At 36.6% G+C, this 20,882-nt stretch overlaps 3 protein-coding genes across 3 annotated transcripts; 1 reads left to right on the top strand and 2 right to left on the bottom strand.

Moving 5' to 3' along the window:
• Positions 1 to 122: 122 nt before the first annotated feature.
• LOC103430343 (pentatricopeptide repeat-containing protein At5g02830, chloroplastic) lies at positions 123 to 5,447 on the bottom strand. Its single transcript, XM_017330937.3, has 13 exons — positions 4,767 to 5,447; positions 4,293 to 4,380; positions 3,902 to 4,106; positions 3,227 to 3,334; positions 2,886 to 3,050; positions 2,458 to 2,740; positions 2,177 to 2,361; positions 1,928 to 1,993; positions 1,708 to 1,788; positions 1,293 to 1,390; positions 1,016 to 1,226; positions 807 to 867; positions 123 to 647 (listed from the first exon to the last, which is right to left on the bottom strand). The coding sequence occupies exons 1-13, from the start codon at positions 5,329 to 5,331 to the stop codon at positions 304 to 306; spliced, it is 2,460 nt and encodes an 819-aa protein (XP_017186426.2). The 5' UTR covers positions 5,332 to 5,447; the 3' UTR covers positions 123 to 303.
• Positions 5,448 to 10,730: 5,283 nt separating this feature from the next.
• LOC103423390 (zinc finger CCCH domain-containing protein 11-like) lies at positions 10,731 to 14,388 on the top strand. The gene is made up of 9 exons (XM_070809850.1): positions 10,731 to 11,018; positions 12,019 to 12,103; positions 12,205 to 12,345; positions 12,449 to 12,540; positions 12,682 to 12,870; positions 12,994 to 13,045; positions 13,233 to 13,311; positions 13,491 to 13,593; positions 13,891 to 14,388. Exons 1-9 carry the CDS (start codon positions 10,848 to 10,850, stop codon positions 14,056 to 14,058), a joined length of 1,080 nt encoding a protein of 359 aa, XP_070665951.1. The 5' UTR covers positions 10,731 to 10,847; the 3' UTR covers positions 14,059 to 14,388.
• A 4,468-nt stretch (positions 14,389 to 18,856) lies between these two features.
• On the bottom strand, positions 18,857 to 20,414 carry LOC103450148 (uncharacterized). The gene is made up of 2 exons (XM_008389459.4): positions 20,108 to 20,414; positions 18,857 to 19,278 (listed from the first exon to the last, which is right to left on the bottom strand). The coding sequence occupies exons 1-2, from the start codon at positions 20,358 to 20,360 to the stop codon at positions 18,995 to 18,997; spliced, it is 537 nt and encodes a 178-aa protein (XP_008387681.3). The 5' UTR covers positions 20,361 to 20,414; the 3' UTR covers positions 18,857 to 18,994.
• Positions 20,415 to 20,882: the final 468 nt, after the last annotated feature.

Below are 20,882 nucleotides of genomic sequence, written 5' to 3'. Positions count from 1 at the left end.
ATATGCTCGTTTTCTCGTGGCCGCGTTGTTGCATCTATGAGGTTGAGTAATTATAACTTAGAAATGATCGACACGATTTCTGTAGTTTAAGGACGCGAAAAAACTAAAAGAATATAAGAGAATGAAGGATAATAAGCTTATTTTCATTGCTTCTGCAAATTACATTTGCCCGTTGTGTATAATTTACATGTGACACCAGTGCAGTACAGGCTTATTCAGCGGTACCAGTATACACAAGTAAAAAAGAATAATTATCGGTTGTTTTAGTAACATGTACAAGTTTGAATTCATACATTGAAGCAGTCACCTTCTTGGGGCACTTCTTTTCCGCAGCCACTGTAGCAACGATCCCCTGGTTACCTTTAGCCTTTCTAGTGCAACGGGTCGTCTAGTGGAATATGTCAAGTCAGTCGTTAATTCATTCCTACTTGTCATCTCTTCTGAATCTTGATCTGAATCAGTAATGTTCTCCGCTTCTATTGTCGTATCAAGTCCCGTTTTCGGTCCTGTTGCAACAACCTTGAGCCCCAATTCATCCTGCAGAAGTTTCGTTATTGCATCTTTCACCTCTAAATTCTGTGTAGTTGAGCCTCCATCAACATCGTGGACTCCTACAACAATCAGCATGTCTTCTTTTACTGAATGCCCTGCAAATCATAAACAAGTCTTGGCATCAGCGTGCTGAAAGTTCGAAACTCTGGATCATACGTTTCTTCTTCCATTTCTCATTTGCTAATGTTATTCAAGACTGATTTTTACCCTATCCAAAATCAGAAAGAATAAATGAATGCCCAATCCTTTCATACCTGAGCTGTAGTTCTCTTTGATCATTCGTAGAACTGCAAGAAGAACAATCCGAGCTTCAACCTGTCAACAATTATTGCAGCAATTTAAGAACTTATTAGCATGAGAACAAAGAAATGAATCCTATTTAAAAAAATGCACAAACGAAATCACATAATAACATGTTCACCGAGATTGCGAAGAATATAAATTGGCTGGTACATGAGAATACCTTTGTCAGTCCTTGAAGGTCAACTGCTAAGGTTTCGGCAGTATGCTTTTGCAAGTGTTCTGCAACTTTTTCAAGCAGCAGACTTCCAGGTCTCCCTATGTCAGTTTTGTCATGGGAACTGAACTCTCCTTGTTTGGCATTGCTGTCTTGTATAACTCCTTCACACCACTCCTCAATCAGTTGCTCTAGGAAACGATCGTTAGATTTGTAACTGCAAAATAAATCATAATTAGCAAAATGTACTTGTTCATGACAACCTAAACATGTGCTGGTATACCCCGCATTCCGCATGTCCCGGTATATAGCCAGGCATTGTTGCACTTCGCTCACAGAACCGTATCTACTACGAGCCCTCAGAATTGTATTATATGTCACCTGGAAAAAAGTGCCAAGGATTTACACGGTGGACTTGTGATCATTTTGTTTGCATTGTCATTAGAATTATACGCAGAATCATGTCAAGACATGTATGGAAATTCTTGTATAAAATAAAGCAAAAAAATCACTTTGGCAACTATGTTTCATACAAGACGGAGCAGTTCCATCCTTATGGCAGGACTAGTCGAACATAACATACTAAAGGGAAATCCAAAAGTACACCAATGGAATTATTTGTAAATCATGCTTATTTGTACGAAAACTTTCCTCAGAATGTGTTAGGATATATGATTGGAAATGTTCTTGGTACTCACAAAATTTGGGCGTATCTGATATTTTTTCATTTCTGCAAACAGCGACAATGCTAGCTCTAAATTTCCACCTTCCACACAGACCTATGAACCAAAGCACATGATGCATCAACATTTAGGGTGGAAACAAAAATAATGCAATTTTGCATCTAATTAATTAAGCACATGTAGGAAGAATAGTGGTTACAAACAAGATAAATCACGAGACAGGAAAGCTTCAAACCTTGATAGCTGTAGTATATGCAACAACATCAGGTTTCATCCCACCTGCACGCATATTTGTCAAAATCTGCACTGAACCAAAAAATTGTTATATTCTTGTCCCTGACTTATTTTGTTTCATCGTGACTTTGTACACTGACAATGACATATTTTTCCTTGAATTTTGGTTCTAAATTAAAAGGAAAATTTGGACAATGATGCAGAAAGAACTATAAAATAATTAAGTTGATCAAATTAATTTATCTATTACCTGCAAAGCACCATCGACATTTCCTGAGCTTCCGCAGATATCAGCCAAAATCGACCAGCTTATTTGATTAGGATAAAGACCTATTGTTCTCATCTCATCCATTAGTGCTTGTGCATGGTAGTAGTCAGTACCACAGGCCTTCATCATAGTATTGTACGTTGTAGTTGTGGGTTTGAAAGAAAGCCCTTTAGAAAGTTCAGGTGAAATCAAATTAGAGGTGGAAAACCATACTCATGATGATGCAATGTAGATAACTATATGCTCCACGCAAACTACTATACCTTTGTAGTTTTTGCTCTTCAAAGACTGGAAAAGCCGAAAAGCCCTATCATACTGGCAAGCCTCGACACAAGCATGTAGAAGGATGTTAAAACACTGTGAATTAGGTTCAGAGCCAGCCAGAAGCATCTCTTCAAACAATTGAATTGCCTTCTCAACAAGACCTGCATTTGCACAGGCGCTGATCAATGATGACCACGTAACTGTATTAGGCATAACACCTGCAGATAGCATGTCTTCTTTGACTTTTAGAGCCATGTGCCACAATTTTGCATCTGAAAAGACCTAAACGATTGATCATTAGTTATGGAGATCGTAAACGCCTCTCTATGGAAAATCCATTGATACTAAGAAAAATAGTATTCGTGTGCTTGTGCATATTACTATCAACAGTAAGAAAATAACATCTCGTAAGCAAATTAATATTTACCTTTACAATAGTGCTGTACGTGAAGACATCCAACTTCAACACTCCCGTTGATTCCAAATGCTGTACTTCTCTGTAAATATCCTGTGCCAAATCAACTCGCCCAGCAAGACAACATGCCTTTAAGAGGATATTATAACATGCCATATCTGCTCTGACGCCAAGATTCTGGATTGAGGATAATAGATTTAGATAACTGTAGCTTAATTCACAAGAAACCAATTTTTTATTGCATAACATTGTCCAATGCAACCAGAAGAACAATTTCTGTATTGAGTAACATTGAAAGAAAAATAATAGATGTCCGGGCTGTGTGCGTATGAAAGAGAGACAGACAGCATTACCTTCATACTCCTGTAAACATGGAATGTGTAGGTCAAATCATGTGCGTTTACATTCATGAGACTGTTGAAAACATAAATATTCGGAGTGACCTTCTGTTTGAGCAAGTCCTGCAGAAAAAATCATGGGGATGAAGATCCTGATTTGTAATCTCACAGACTGCATTAAAGTTATAGACATGTATAAGGATTCGTTTGGAAAATATGGTTATGTTTTGAAAGAGATGAAGATGATAGAGAAAACAGATAAAGTATACAAAAACTACATTTTAAAATAAAAACTAAAAGCAATTCAGTAATTTTTAATATTTATTTTTGTTTATTCTCCCTTCGATCTTCATCCACTCTTCCATCCTTGTCTCTGTTCCTTTCTCTTCTTGTTATTAAAGAAAACAAAATAATAACAAACATTATCAAGATTCAAGGTGCTAATTAAACCATCAATTTTCTCAAGAAAAAAGGACCTAGTAAAGAAAAATTGATACTAAATAGTTTCACATGAAATACAAATGCTGAAAGAATTGAAGGGAAATGTCCCAGTTGGCACAAACCACCACATAAGGAAAACATAGATATTAAAAGGAAAAATCAGTTTTGAGTTATGGAATAAAAAGAGTTAAACAGTTCCAACCAAGCAAAACAGTTCCAAATAACGAAGGCAATCACGGTGGTAAATACCTCATAGATGTACCTAGATTTCATGTAGTCTTTGCAGATGCCACATACATCAATTATTGTGCGATAGACATACATATTAGAACCACTCAGGTTTTCCTTGGATGCTTCATATGCTGTCAAAGCAGACTCCAACGCCCTTCTCTTTCCAAATTCATTCATAATGTTGCAGAATAAAATATGCGCATGTGGAAAAATACAAGCATACCTGCAAAATGTAATGACCAAAGCATAATGAAGAAAGCAGTGCTATTGAAAAACAAGCAAAATTTCACATCCTTGGAAAGAGTATGAACCCTTTCTAATCTAAACCTGCTAAAAGAAAATGTATGAGCAATGCAGAAGACATATGAGAAACCCTCGGACCGACTCATAAGAGAACAGTCAATTATACCTTATTGCCAATTTCGGGCAGTGTTTATCAACACAAACTTTGATAACTTCATATGGCTCCAGCAGTTCTTTGATCGGGAAATGAAAACCTGAACCAAGTATTATCTGTTACCAACCCAAACAGTCTCATGTTCTCAACCATGGCTCATCATATGCTCATTCTTCCAAGACAAAAATTCTCATGAAACATTAATTCTTCCCTTCCCATTCACATTACACTAACTCATGACAAGAATTTCAACATTTTCGACCGCCCTTTTTCTAAATCCAGCATTTAGAAGCAACCAAACACATTACCAATACTAATTACACTTCAAAAGTATTATATGCCAATGAATTCCAAAAGTTGGGTACTTAACCATTTCTCTAACAAGTTGAAATCTTTGAACACCATGACTGGCTTAATTATAAAACCAATGCAGGTTTATACTTCAATAAATTAAACAAATTAATCAAGAAATAATTTGAAAATTACCTTGAAGAACGTCCATGAGCTCAACAAGTTCCTGCACTTGCCCACATTTCAAAAGCCGGCGACACTGTCTCCCCAGCAACTCCATAGCGTACCCATCAAACAGCTTCAACGGTGGAACCCCGAGCTCATCAACCTTACTCAGCACATCAACAACGACCCCCACCTTCCCCTCTTTCAAAAACCCCGAAATGCCCTTCGCCACCAACTCAACCCTGAGCGCCGCCGTGAACTCGGATCCCCTGACGCCCGAAAGCACGACGCTTTCGACAATCATGGCGAAATCCTGAAGCTTTCCGTCACGGGCGAGTTTTGAGGCGAGGTCGGCGAAGTAGCAGAGGTGGGTTTTGTTGGGGTCCCAGCGGACGGCGGAGAGGGGAGGGGGGCGGGAATGGAGGGTGGAGATTGGAGGGGAGGATTTGGAGGGAGGGAGGGATAAGGGTTTGTTGGTGTTGTCTTTGTAGGGTCTGGTGGAGTGGTGGTTGTTGGCGGCATGGGGATTCGGAAGAGTGGCAATGGAGGAAGAAGAAGAATAAGAGAAGTAGCTGAGGATTATGAACTCTCTCATCCCTCTCACAGCAAAACAAACCGCTGTGCGTGTTTCTAATTTTTTATTTATTTATTAAGTTTTTGGGTGTAAGATGTTTGGGGTTTTTTAATGGGTTTTTGAGGATTGGATTTGAAGGGCCGGTATTTTCGTGGGAAATTTATCAATTTAAACGGTTTCTTCAAAAAGTTATGAAAGACCCTCTCGAACAGTAGATTCTCGTCCCTCCTTTTTCCATTTCCTTTCATCTCCTTCTTTTTTCATCCACTTTCATCCCCTCTTCTCATATTTTCTATTTTGTTTTTCTCTTCTTATAAAAAATTAATATAAAATGTTGACATAGTTTAACCGTGACCGTTCAAATAGGAGAAGAGGGGAAAAAAAAAAAAGAGAATCCTACTCACAACATGTCATTCATTACTAGCCAGAGATGTGATATTCACACACTCTTTTCTACTTCTCTCACATCTTTTGTTAATTTATATCATTTAATCTTCTTCAATTCATCCGATTCAATGGTCAAAAATTAAAAATATGTGTGAGAAGTAAACAGGGGTATGTGGGTATAACACTCCTACTAGCAAAACGGTTACTGAGCTGTGTTTCAGAGTATATTTGAAGAGAAAAATTTTTATGTTACTGAAACATGTTTTTGTGTTACTAGAAAATTATCTGGTACACCATCTGCCATAATATAAGATGAGAGAAAACTTTTTTTAGTTTTCCTTCATGTGTATTATGGCACATATTCTGAAAATACTAAAAAATTCTCATATTTGAAACATGTAATCATTTAGACTTGGAAGTTAGATTTTTTATATTTGACTTTGATGATCGATTTTGATACTTAATTATGGGTAACTCTTTTTTGTAAAAGATCTTACTTTCTATTATCTTGAATAACAAATTTGCGACGTAACGAAAGACTATCCTAAAATGAACTCTATTCAAACCAATTAACTTGCTAAGAGCATGTCTATGTGTGAGAGGGATAGTGATGCTAATCTAAGATCCTTAATTCGAGGACGAGTGAGAACCAACTCTATCTCAATCGTAGAAATTTATTTAGTGGGATCTAGCGGCTCAAATTCTTTCACAAATTAAAACAAATTTTTTTAGTACATCAATATTTTTACACTAAAAGGAATGGGAGTTCGGTCAAACCACACAATATGCAACCTAATTTGGTTGATCGAACTTAAAAATGGCTATAAATAGGTTGTAAAAGAATATGAGCCATTAGATGTTATTGAATAAAATCGTAGGGCTGATATAGAGTTGGTCCTCAGATTTCCTCAAAATGAAAACTTGAGGTGAGCATATATCACTGGTCAGAGGGAAGGGGTTAGGGGCTAAAGCCGTTTTAGCCTCCTCAAATGACCATATCCCTGAATTAGCATCCAATGAGATATAAATCAACACTAAATGGAACAACTAAATAATGTGGCGGTTACAATCTTTTGCCACATCATGTGGTATGAATAGCATTTGTTCAATTTTTTCTGGTTTTAGAGGTGAGGAGCTCGGAGTTAAGAATTTTTAAAAGCAACCACCATGTGTCTTTTCTTGGTTGCATGGGCGAATCCAGGGGTTCCCTGGGATCCTATGAAGGTTGAGAAATATGGGGGAAGGGTCGCCCGAGGACTCTATGGCCATCTGGTATGGGTCTTGAAACTCAAACTCCCCACAATTTATCTGTTGAAATGCCTCTTTGGAAAATTTTGGTAGGCCTTGAGAAGTGATGCTCGACAAGCCTCGTCATCAAGCTTTGGAAGTTGCAAATTAGGACTTGGATTGTCTGCCCTCCCATTTCAGTGCCCTCCTCGTGCCCCCTGTTTGTGTGGTCACGGTTAAGTCACGTCAGCATTTTATATTACTATTTCTTTTTATTTTATTATTTTTATAAAAAAAATAATATAAAATGTTGACGTGGCTTAACCGTAAACACACAAAACAGGAGGGCATTGGAAGGGCACCAAAATGGGAGGGCAGACAATCCAAGTCCGACAAATTAGGCATAATGACATGCCCACCAATTGTTCGACTAAATAACTCAATGAAAAATTAAAAATAAATAAATAAATTGCGTTGCGTGCACATGAATCGTTTACACCGTGATCCCACGGGATTAGAGTCTTAGATCTGCCATTAGTTGGTTGGTTGGCCAATTAATCGTTTTGACGCCTAGTTGTGTTTTACAAAGATATATTTATATTTAGGTGTGAAAATTTTGGGCTAACTCGCACAATAAACTAAGTCATTTGGGTGCACTATACATGACATGTACATCTGTGTGAGTTCTATGATGCGTAAATTTTACTAAGTATTCATCTTAATGGATAAGGTGTTAGATTTCTACCAATACATTTCGGATTTAAAACTTTCCATTCTAAAGTAATGTAATGGTTTTGAACTACCCTCCCTTAATCATCTATACTATTATTATGAGAACCCTCCTTGTCAACTTTTTGCCACCTTTTTTTTCTATTTTGCCCTCATTTTTGATACACACTATTGACAAAAGGAGGGCAAAATAGTAATTTTGTACCTTTTGACAAAATGACAATCATATCCCTATTTTTCCAATTTTACCCTCTTTTTATACTTATTTTTCTAATTTTACCCTCACTTTTGATACACAATATTTACATAAGGATGACAAAACAATAATTATGTAATATTAAAAAAAATATGCACTTATTAAGAGAAATTGTTCACACACACAAAGTATGTGCTCTCTGCTTGTACTATTATTAAGAAAAGAGGCATCGTCAACCTCTTTCTCAAAATGGCAATCATATCTCTGTTTTTCTTCTTTTACCCTTATAACACACACTATTTACAATACGAGGACAAAACAGTAATTATATACCATGTTAAAAAATAAAAAATTATCCCCACGGTAGAATAAACTGCCTCATCATTGTCCCATTTTTCATAATAACTGAATTTTTCTTTTTTAGAATGTTAAAAGCTAATCATACTCCTTAATCAAAAATAAAAAATAAAATGAAATTTAAAAAATGATTTTAAGTCATAGCATTTCTATTTCTATGAAATGAAATGTTCATGAACGTCTTGACCGGTTATTTTATGGTAAAAACTCATGCTTTTTGTGTATATATGATTTTTACAATTGCCTACAGATTTTTAAGATACCTTCTTCTTTCTGTTTTCCTCCAAACATTGAATTTTTTTTTTCAAACAACCATTAAGACATTGGAGTAAACTAAAATATATTTTAGGGTATAGACGCAGCTCCATACGTTATTGTTTTACTAAAATTTATTTGCCATCAATTAGGTTTTTTTGGATGATTGTTGCTTGTAAGAAATGTGTTTTTTGAATCAATATAAAATATGAGACTAGTTACCTTCTTTTCCAACGATTTGATTGGTCGGAATCGAGGTGAGAATTGGTTCTACCAGTCATTGATTCAACAATGAGAAAACCTCCAACAAAGGAAACATGACAGGTGGAGGCTTGACGATTTTGCTATTTCGTACAGTTCATGGTTGAGTTCGGGGTGGTTACGATGCCACGGATTAGGATCGGTTTTTATATTACACCACTCCCGTGGTTTTGGCTTTTTGCATTTTTCCAATGTATTCCACAAACATTTTAGAGTTTAGAAGGAAAATCGTTGCTCATAAGTTTGACTGTATTTAGTTTCCATGAAAATAATAGTTGAACTAGATATAAAAATTCTAAATGATTGAATTTTAGATCAGGAAAGTATGCTGCATTGTTAAAAAATGTTTTAAAGGTTCAGAGGAGAAACATAATGATTTAGCTAAGTTTAACTCGTCATCATTTGAACATTTGACATCTCATTTATAAGTGAAAAGAAATATTACTAAACCATTATATAAAAGTAAAAAACTTATTTTTTTTACGTTGACCCTAGAAATTGAACTTAATCCCATTTTCTCATAAAACAAAAATATCACTGCTTACACTCTAAAACTCAAACAAAAATATCACTGCTTACACTCTAAAACTCAATTTTTACTATACTTTAACAATTTTCCATTTATTTATTTCGTTAAACTAGCTGATGTGGCATCATATGGCAAAAATGCAGTGGCTATTTCGATCAAATTCTACTTCTAACTATTCAATAATTAAAATTAAAAAAAAAAAACTAAAAAGAAAATTCCCAATTCCCAACATTTATCCGCGCCCTCCCTCTTGGCTTCTCTTCCCCTCCCCATCACCACCTCCATTTCCTACAAAACTGGCGATCGGCATGGTAATTACTGGACTTTAAAAATGGATAGCTGCAGAAGAAGATTGGTGGGGAAGGACATGAGTTCCTTTGCGAACCAGTTTCGAATTTACTTATCTACATCTTTTAAAAATATTGCAAACTCGAAACTGGTTCATGAAGGAACTCAAATGTACATTTGGATTTTGAACTTGCTGTGCTTTTGAGAAAAATGGAATTTAATAGGCACAATCACAATTTTCCACTGCTAGAAGATTTCTGTGAAAATTCCATTAACAATTACAAGCACCCAGCAAGATCAATGGGTCAACCATCTCACTTTTTCAACGCCACATGGCTGCTTCTGGTTGGTTGTTCTAACAGTTTTGGTGGTCCAGCAGTGCCAACTAGGACATACCTACGGTATTCTCCTTACACGTCAACACAATTGACGCTAATTTGATGAAATTAACGAAAGACTGTTAAAGTTGTGTTAAATCGGATTCCAAGGTATACAATTGTTTTTTTTTTTAAATATGGTTAAGTTCGATTTTCAAAAGCATTACAAAAATAAGTCGAGGAAAAAAAATCACGTCTTAATATTTTTTAAGACTAGTGTAAGCAACATTAAAGTGATTGGCTGTCTTCGAGATTCTGATGATCTTGATCTGATTATTCTCGAGTGAAATTACACAGAGCACACTCTTAAATCCTCATATTAGTAGGGTTCTCCATCCACCATGATTGGGTAGCTAATAAAAAATTAATATTTAGATTGAAAAAAAAAAAAGGATTGGCGTAAGTTCTCAAAACGACATGTAGTGTATTGTAGGTGATGGTCCAATATTTTTCTAGTCCAAATCCTACATGGTGCCAATTAGTAAGTTAGGGGTTTAGCGATATTATTCTCTACTTGTAAATGAAAGGTTAAATTCGATTCTCTTGAAAGTTAAATTTAAACCTCATTATTATTATGAGGTTAAGTCCATCTATTCTATTCAATTTAGATAATAGCATTTGTTAAAAATTAAAATTAAAATGCCTTGTACGCGCCGCCAATCGTGGTGGCAAAAAGCAGGAGAATTACACGGGGGTAATAAGACCAACCAGCCGCACAACAATCCGCCACGTCAGGTATTTCCAGGGGCAAATCAGGAAATCCACATAGACGTCAAGCTTCTGGCGTGTCCCGTCCCGTTCATATCTCTTAACCAGATTACCAGACCGGGTGGCAGCGACACATCATTTCGGAAATTGGGACGGAAGATCAAAACCAATCCGGAAATCGTCCGAAATTTAGGAAATCGGAAACTTTTGATGCCGATAAGGGATGCCGCCGAAGCAGCAATCGAAGGCCGATTTGGCGAAGAAGCAGAAGATCGTAGAGGACAAGACCTTCGGGCTCAAGAACAAGAACAAGAGCAAGAACGTGCAGAAGTATGTTCAGAGCCTCAAGCAATCTGTCGAGCTGAAACCCGATCCTTCCAAGACTGCCGTTAAGGTCCCATTTTTCTTCATTTTTTAAGTTTCTTTGGCTAATCATTGATTGATTTGTTGATTGATTAACTTATATTTTTTAGAAGAAAAAAAAAAGTGAGAAATTTCGATTTATTGCACCCAACTTAGATTAGAATAAACATTGCAGACGTGGTTAGTCTAGGTGGGCCAAGACAAGTTATCAGCCCTTTGACCTCGTGTGCATAAAATAGTTTAGAATATCGTCTTAAAAACCAAAGAATTGTCATAAGACCAGGAAATAAAATTTGCATGGTTATGGAAAGTTTTTAATTTCACATAGATGAATTTGAGGCAACACTCCAGGACGCCACCGTCACCAATAACACGAAAACGTGTTCTCAAATTTCCCATGTGGCGTCACGTGATTGGTTTGGGACATATCCATCTTGGCATTCCCGTTTCATCCTAGTTCTTTTGAGTTTGAGACTTATTAGGAAATTATCATTTCATTTCTTAACTGAAATAATATTACACTTTGAGTACATATAGACAAGTCATTTACACATTTGTAATCATAGCTCACCTATTCTAACCAAAGCTAACAAACTTAGTAACAAACTTAACAAACTCTAAGTATCGTCGTTTACAGATACATTTACAATATTAGCCTTAATAGCCCCCCTCAAACTGATCTGAGGCACTCGAAGAGAGAGTTTGTCGCGAAGAAGCAGAAATCTGTGCTTGGATAATGCTTTGGTACAAATGTCTGCAATCTGGTCCTGTGTGCAGACAAAGTGAACTGAAACCTCTTTAGCTAAAACCTTCTCTCTAATATAATGATAATCTATTTCAACGTGCTTAGTTCTAGCATGAAAGAGAGGGGTTTTAGCCAGAGATATAGCAGAAAGGTTATCACACCATAACTGTGGAATACATGGAAGTTTGAATCCAATGTCAACTAAAACTCTGCCTTTTTCAAATGGTTATCTGTTTTGCTTCATATGGAGCTTCTTTTATTGTAAGTAAAATGATTCATATAACAGAAGAAGAAGGAGGAAGAGAAGGCCAAGGACAAGGAACTGAATGAATTATTTAAGGTTGCTGTTAGTCAACCGAAAGTACCAGTTGGTAAGTGATTAGTTTCTGTTTTAGTGCCCTGTTGATTGAAGTTTTTGATGTCTATATACAGTCGAAACTTCGATATGATATAATATTTGATATGTGATTAGGTGTTGATCCCAAGTCTATAGTATGTGAGTTCTATAAGGTGGGGCAGTGCGCAAAAGGTTTCAAGTGCAAGTTCTCACATGATTTGAATGTTCAGAGGAAAGGAGAAAAGATTGACATTTACAGTGATAAGCGTGATAATGGTACCGTATAGAATTTTTAACTTCAGTATGATGCCGATTGTCTACAATTTTGGATGCTTTTGTGGTTTATGTTGTTCTGAGTTTGATTTTATATCTTTTACAGAAGAAACAATGGAGGCCTGGGATCAAGAAACTTTGGAGAAGGTGGTGGAGTCGAAAAAAAATGAGTACAAGCAGAACAAACCAACTGATATTGTAAGTTTTCTCTCTCTGAGGCTTTTCGTACAATATGCATTCTAGTTCTCAACTTCTTACATGTGTATTTAATTCGAACCATCGATCTGCTTGGTAGACTTCAGAATGATTTTTCCATTGTTGTTTTTAATACATGTGCAGGTCTGTAAATATTTTTTAGAAGCAGTGGAGAAGAAACAATATGGTTGGTTTTGGGTATGTCCCAATGGCGGTAAAAATTGCCATTACAGGCATGCTCTTCCTCCAGGATATGTTTTGAAGTCTCAGATGAAGGCTCTGTTGGAGGAAGAGAGTGAAAAGATACCCATTGAAGAGGAGATTGAAAATCAGGTCATTTGACAAGTCTTTACATCAAATTATAGCATTTCCTGTTTGAGGATCTAAATGCCTTGAGTTTCATTTCTATCATTTCCTGATATGTAACCTCACCAAACATTTGCCTTTTGCTTTTAGCGTGCTAAATTGACAACTTCAACCCCTATGACTCCTGACTTATTCATTCAATAAAAAAAGGTCGTACCCAGTGCACAAGGCTCCCGCTTTACGCAGGGTCTGGGAGAGGTGAATGTCGGCTAGCCTTACCCCCATTTATGGAGAGGCTGCTCCCAAGTCTCGAACCCGAGACCTACCGCTCATGGGCGAAGGCACTTGCCATCGCACCAAGTGCGACCTCTTTGACTTATTCATTCAATGGAGGAAGAAAAAGATCGCAGAAAGAGATGCTGGCTTGGCCGCGCAAATGGCAGAGCGGGCTAAGAATGACCGCATGAGGTGTATTTCTTTTCCACTTTCTCCAATATATGCTCACTCCCACCCTTTTGGAGGACGAAGAGTAAATAAAAAAGAAATTGGATACAACTATTAACATTCTCATTTTAGAATGGAGGAAATGAGTATTGAAGTGAAGTTGCTAACATTTACTAGTTGTGTTATTCTCTTCGCTCTTGCAGCGGCCGTGAACTATTTTTGTCAGATTCTAGCTTATTTGTGGATGATGCCGAGGCACACGGGAATTACCAAAGAGAGCAAGAACCTGCAGTTTCCAAAAAGAAGGTTAGTTCTGTTTTTTAATTTTCTTGGCGATGAACACAGAAGGGTAGTTTCACTTATTAGCTGTCACCCTTTTATATTTGCCATATAAAAACTCTGTATTTTATTGCACTGGAGGCTGGTGTTATGAGATAGAAGTGCTTATGCCTGCTAAAGCTTATGATTATTGTTCTTGCATAGTTGACCGTAGATGCCAGTGCGGGATCTGGTTAATCTGTAGGATGCTAATATTGACTAGTACATAATTGAATGGACTATGTGTTAATTGTTTCACTAAACTTTTCTCCGGCCTAAATTCAGGCCAATGAAAACTCTAATGGACATGGACCAAGCGACTCAGCAACAGCTGGCGGTGATGCTGAAGTTACCAATGTCGATGACGACGACGAACTGGACATAGATGAGTTGAACGAGTTGGAAGCAAGCTTAACGAAGGTAACAATTCAAGAACCGGGTGCTCGTGCTTAGTCCAAGAGAGCTAACCTGAAGTCTCCATACTTCTTTAAGTTGCGTTCATCTTACTATCTGTAAGCTCATGGCCCCCTCAATGATGGCGACCTCTCACGGATGTTCTCCAAAAGCTTGTAATGTTCACCCGTGAGTGCTCGTACCATCTTTGGGGATCATTATACGTGTTTGTATAATTTATTGCCTTCTCTATAGCCGATTGTCCCTTGAGAAGGACACGGAAATAATCGTTGCATTGTAATTTACCTGAGCACCGTAAAACGCAAGTAATGTCTCTCCTTTCCATTTATGCTAGTTACCAATGGTGAAGAAAGTAACCAATGTTTCTCTTGTGATTTGGAGCAAACAGCGTGTGGTGTGGGCTACAATGCCTATAAAGTGACCAATATAGGGACCTATAAATCCAAATGCCCCTGCCTAACATAAAAGGATGTTCAATAACCATTAAGGGAACCAACAAACATTTCTTAGTGTTCCATCGAAGCCTAGCATGGTACATCAAGACAGAGACATCCCACATAAAAGGATATATAAATCCAAATAAAATTGCCTAACATAAAAGGATGAATTACCACTGAGGGAACCAACATACATTTTTTAGCGTAGTGTTCCTTCAAAGCCTAGCATGTTACATCAAGATGTGGGGGCAACTCAGCTTGCAAAACTAGTTAAGTGCATAAGCAATTGTACACTAGCGAGGACATCTTGACTTAGGCCGTGCATAAGCAAGCATGACGCCATAAAAATATGTCTAACTTGTACTTCTTAACTTCTTACGCATCCAATCTGTTACTAATAATATCTCAACTTAACTACTCGAGTTCAGCATAGGTCGATGAGATTATGCCCGATATTGTACCCAACTTACTTGTGGTGTGAAGTTATATCTCTATTGTAGATTGTTGTGACACTTTTTCAGTGGTAAATTAAGTACATTTGTGACTTGTATCGAACCATACACCCCTATATAACTAAGCGCGGTACGTCTAGACAGGGTACAATGACAGGCACTAATAGGATAAACCTAATTTCTATCTTGACGAGAGAAATTTTGTGTCAAACAGAGAGCTTTTTTGGATGCATTTGGAAAAACCTTTTGCACCTTTGAATTATAATTGCTGTCTTGCTGATACAAGTTTCTGAGTTTAGTGGAGGGGGCCATTACTGATAATTGAAGAAAAAATTTACACATCTTTATTTCCAACGTTGAGAAACCAAAACCAACAATTTCGTGTTTAGCTTTATAAATTAGTTTAGATTTTGTTTTCGCTCATTTTTCTTTATCCTCTTTCACCACCCTTCTTCATCTCTCAATTAATTTTGCTCGTATACTCTTTTTATATCTCAAACATACAAATTAAAAGTTAAAAACGAAGTAGTATCAAATGAAAACTATCCCCTTTTTAATGATAACTCTCAAGATAAATGATTATTCTTTTTTATTTTCTGATTTAGAGCTATATGATTATTGATTAGTAACAAACCAATTTTGACAGGGAATGGTGCTGCTTTGCTCCCAACAGTTAAAACTTTTTATATTGGAATTGATCAACAACAAAATGATGGTTTTGTCGGGTTCAACTTCAACAAAATTGTCATTCTTTATGGTCACGGTTGGAAATGGATATCTCTGGATCTCTTCCACCAAGTTCATCAAGGTCACAAATTCGGGCATTTGAAATTTAATTAAACGGTTAAATTTATTATAACTTTTAAAATGGATCCCTGTTTGTAGCTTTTGGATCAAATTTCAAAAATCCAGATTTATGACCTTAATGAACTAGGTGGAAGGGATCCGGAGCACAGATGCATTATAGTATAAAAAGGGTTTCAAATTTGCACGACCGGATCAACTTTGTTGCCCATATGATTGCACAGTTTACAAAAATTTCAGAAACTCGTTGAGAAGATAAAAAGTGAATAAATGATAAAGAAAAACTCAGGTAAAATTAAGTAAACAAGTGGAGTTTTATACGAAAGGCCTCCACTCAAAAGTATGAGAAACCACTCATGATAGAAGTTGTACTTTACTTGGCCTAATTGGATAAATAGTTTTGATAGTGATAAGGTATTCGGAAAATAGATCCCGTAGTGTAGTTCGTTAACAAATTTAGTAAATTTTTTTACTTAAATACAAGGGTAAAAAGTATTTTTATTTCACTCATTTCTTTTCACCTTCTCTCCATCTCTTTTTCCTCTGTCTGTAATTTGTATCTTCCACCTTCTTCACGCCTTACTCTCTATGTCCAACCATTTTTGTGGGTTTTCTATCCAAACCAAATTAGTAGAACAAAAAAAGGGAAAGTGGGTATAACTGATTTTTTTTGTTTCCTCAAATTCCCAGCCTTGATGCATCCAACCTTTTTTTAATATCATGAACAAGGCAAGAAATTTGTATAAATCACACCATTTACTTTCGTAACTGCAACCATTAGACTCTTTGTTTTCTAGCGAACCATGAAATAAAGGCAAGAAATTTGTATAAATGGTCTAGTATTTTTTGTAAGAGAGAGAGTGAAATTACAAATTGGACCACAAGAGAGAAGAGAGTGAAATCATTTTTGATTAAATTTGTTAACGAACTACACAACAAGGGTTTAAATCCTTTTTTTTTAGCACATGAACTATCTTTCGAATACCATAGCACGAGAACTATTTATAAGATTTACGACTTGGGACTTTACATTCTTCAAAAGTCATCCATTAAGACATCAACATTTTGATAAAGTTGACATCAGAAAAAACATTTTGACAAATTGAAACAAGGGTTTCTTGAATCAAATTAGGTATCTCTGTTGCATGAATCCAAAAGCACGGTTGAATCTGCAACCGGATAACAGATTGCGCGAAATTCGTGTTCGCTAAACACTGTTGAATTCCAAAAGCCATGCAGAACAACAAAGAGTTCGTCGTCGAGAAGAACAGAACAATATCCTTCTTCATTAGAATGTAAGAGTGAAGAAAAAGAAATGGTTTATTATGAATTTATGATAGAATCAGTACATGAAACCAAAAGCACACACAATTACAAACTTTCTCATGCAATCTCAAGAGCGCAGCTGCTCAACTCCTTATGTATATATATATAATACTGCAGTACTGCTTCAACATTATGCAGCTACTTATAGACATCAATGCTCGTATGAACCATACGTTGTTAATTTGATCGCTCTCCAGCTGCATAGGCGCCTGAGCATCTTGTGTCGCCACCTTTATATGGTGGTTCAGCTGTCTCCCTGGCTTTCGAAGCTGCTCTCTCCCTGGCTTTCGAAACTATTCTCACCACCAACTTGACAAGTCTAGATACTATCTTAACTTTGATCTGGCCTCTCTTTGGAGGAAGCCTAGATAGAGTCATTGGTGTGGAATTTGGAGCACAAAGAAAATGGGAATGAGACAGCTTTTTATAATTTTGGTGTGGGAGCAGAGTGAGTAATGCAGACAGACTACTAAGTACTATAAGCTATTTATATATTATTTGCGGAAGAAAAAAACATGCACACGAGGAAAATGCACTATTTGATGGAATTATACTGTTGTGATGGCTGGTTAAAGACTCAAACCTAAGCAGTCAGTCAAGTCAATGATCCGCAAAACCAAACAAGCTCAAAAAATTCTTGAACACAACAGTTAATTGCCCAATATCTTTGGGTAACTCTGGACCTGAACTCTCCACTGTCCCCTTTGAAAAGGACCCGAAGAAGCTCTTGCTGGTGCAACGCAGACAAACCCTAATAGATGTCATCTTCTGGTGAAGGGAACACAAACAAGTGGAAGTACAATAGGATAGGACAATAATAAGACACGAGGGTTTGCTTAGGCTAGTGGAAAACTTAGCGACGACTGCTGGGGTTTTCTGGTTCTGCCTTAGAGCTGATCCTTTAGACATGATGATTACCAAATCTATATGGTTTACACTGTGCTAACATGAGTTTATCTCTCTCAAAGACCAAACTATCACATCGTTCTCTTCGTCATCACCAACATTCGGGTTTTTTCTGTTCACCGCGTATGATATCAGTGGATTCTAACCTGTAATCCTAAATGAATGTGTTTGTTAATTTGTTTTGCACATGTGCTTATCTCTTTCTGCTTTTTTGGCTGTAAAAAACTGTCAATAGCTAAGAGGGAGGCATATTTTGATATAATAGTGACCTTACATTCTTTTGTAATTGTGAATTACTCAAGGAGAAAATATCGGATGTCACTGAGTGCATATGCCTGCCTAATGAGTGAGATACTCATATTAGGTGTGTACATTAGGTGACGAGGCAGAATCTCTCAAAAGCAAAGGTATTGATAAAGTGTTTTTGTGATCTAGTCATCTGCTCAACGTATACGTACATACCATATAGTCCATTGCCTTTGATTGTGAACCGAGTCATTGAAAAACATTTGTTTGTATAATTACACTGGAATTGTCTTCAATCATACATCATTATTGCAAAATTTTAGACAAATAGGAAACCGTTAAGAGATTTTGGTTGCATGAAAAATAAATAAATAGATGAACACGTACAATATTTCAAGAAAACACTAAAATGAAACCATTTAATTAAAGTGGTTAGATGATTTTGGACTTGAGTACTTTTTCGCAACGATGATCTTTGAGGAAATACCAAAATAGACAGTTCGGATAATTGAAATACAATGCCGAGTGACTCTACATAAGTGTCCCTCTAATAAACTTATTTGAGAATCCTTGAATTGAAGCTCACTCATCAACTAGAATCTGATTCCTTACCAATATCAATGTAAAGTAATGCCAAATTGATAAACTACATATGCAAACCTGAGCTGAAGAAGTAAGAACTTTCATTTATTTATAATAATCATATTCAGAATTCCTTTTCCAACTAGCCATTTCCTCATAGGAAATCACAATCATATTTACAACATGAGCCCTGTGTTTGTCGTGTTTCTTGAAGAAGTGAAATTACTTAAGTGGATAAAGAATGGTGTATACCAAAAGGAAGGTGACAATAACAATGGCTCCTGCTAGGGTAAACCTTGGACTAGTCCATAGCATGAGGTTGGACCTTTCTGTCCTCTTGATTGGATCAACCTCCTCAGACAGTGGGTAATTGGACTGCCTAGGGTTCCAGCTCACGTACTTGTTTGGAGAAGAAAACCCTGAGAAGAAGCCACCCTTCTTTTTGTTTTTGCCTTGTTTCCTTATGTTTGCCCATGCCTTGTCCCAATCTGTTGAGAATTTATCACCTGAGGAGGTATTTGGATGATCGACATTCAACCACCATATGGTCAGTTTTATGGTTAGAAGCAGCTAAATCACCTTGAGAATTCAAACTTAAGAGGACTTCTTGTTCGCTGAGAAAAGAAATAGCAACGACTAAGAGCTAGTTGGTAACCACTTAATAGTGGCAAAGAACATGATATATTACCATTGAGATTGGGCCAAATTAAGAGGGTGGGTGGTTGTATAAGCCGCTCTCTCACATCTATCCATCGAATATTGCTTTTGAGTGATGAAGCGGTTGTGAGAGTTGAGAGCGCATACATACTACCGACTGATGAAACTTTCTTTTAACCCTCTCTCTCCTTTAATTACCTTTTAAAACAAGATCATTATATCATCCATATGCATAATGTTAAGACATGAATCTCACTGCCATTCCTAGTGTATTCTTTGGTTTAATTAGAATAGCATGCAACTCATTGTAACGAAACTGTGAGAATGTGAAGAATTGTCTCAGGGACTTATAACGAATTAAGTCACACTCCAATTCCAGAATTTTTTGGTCGACCTCAACTTCCTTCAGAAACCCGAAAGATGAACAATGAATTAATAAGCTAATAATCTTAATTAAAACTGGTAAATCCAACTCATCCAAAATTCCAAACAGCACCAACGGTCAAGCGATGACCAAACCAAAACTTGATGGGAAATGCAAAATAATCAGAAGCACATCACACTTGAAGTAATTCTTACATCCAGAAGCTGATAATTAACAAATACAAAAGTTAAGTTAACTAATAGTAATTAAAAGCTAATTATATCATTTAGTAAAGCTGCAGTTAGTAAGCATACCCTTGTTGTCACCGTTTTGTTGGGGCTCCTGAGAATCCCTTCTGGAACACAAGGGCTTCAATGGCGAGTAGCAAGAAGATGGACAAGAAGATGAAGAGTTATGTTTTCGAGAGGTCCGAAAGTTGTGAGAGGAGGATGATAAGCTTCCTATTCGAGCTTGAATATCCATTTGCAGCAGCACATCCCAGAAACCAAAAGAATATTCCAATCCAATGCAAACCTGCTGCAGGCTGATCATCTCATGGCTTAACATTTCCGTACCGTCTTATCACACTGGGAGATTTGCCAGCCTCTAATTCTCCCTTGCCGTCTTTCCCTTTGACACGTGTCCTAATTTTACATCGCTTTAAATTTGAAACTTCATAATTTCCCTAAACTTTTGAGCTTTCTTCTCTTTGGTCCTTCAATTTTTTTCTGTCTCAAATTGGTCCCTAAATCCTAAATCCTAAATCCGTACCCTTTTCAATGTGCATTTAATAAGGGCATAAATTGAACTTCATTACAAAAGTTAACAACATAACATGTGACTACTTTAAAGGCATTACTGTAAGAAAAATATACATTGTTCATCTCTAGCACGTGAATACTTATATTTAGGAGTAGGTAATATTGTTTGTACTAGAAAAGATACTTTTCACCTTAGGTAATAATCGATTTGATCAAATGGTATTTAGATATGTTTACACATGTCACAATCTAAGTGGTCGTTTCGGTGTTACAAGGATGTGATGTCAAAGAGTTTTTTTGTTTTTGTTGAAATAGTCGACCGCTAATC

This window comes from Malus domestica, chromosome 12 (genome assembly GCF_042453785.1).
Source record: "Malus domestica chromosome 12, GDT2T_hap1".
NCBI classification, from domain to species: Eukaryota; Viridiplantae; Streptophyta; class Magnoliopsida; order Rosales; family Rosaceae; genus Malus; species Malus domestica.
Note: the sequence above shows the minus strand (reverse complement) of the source record. Positions and strands in the feature narration are given on the sequence as shown.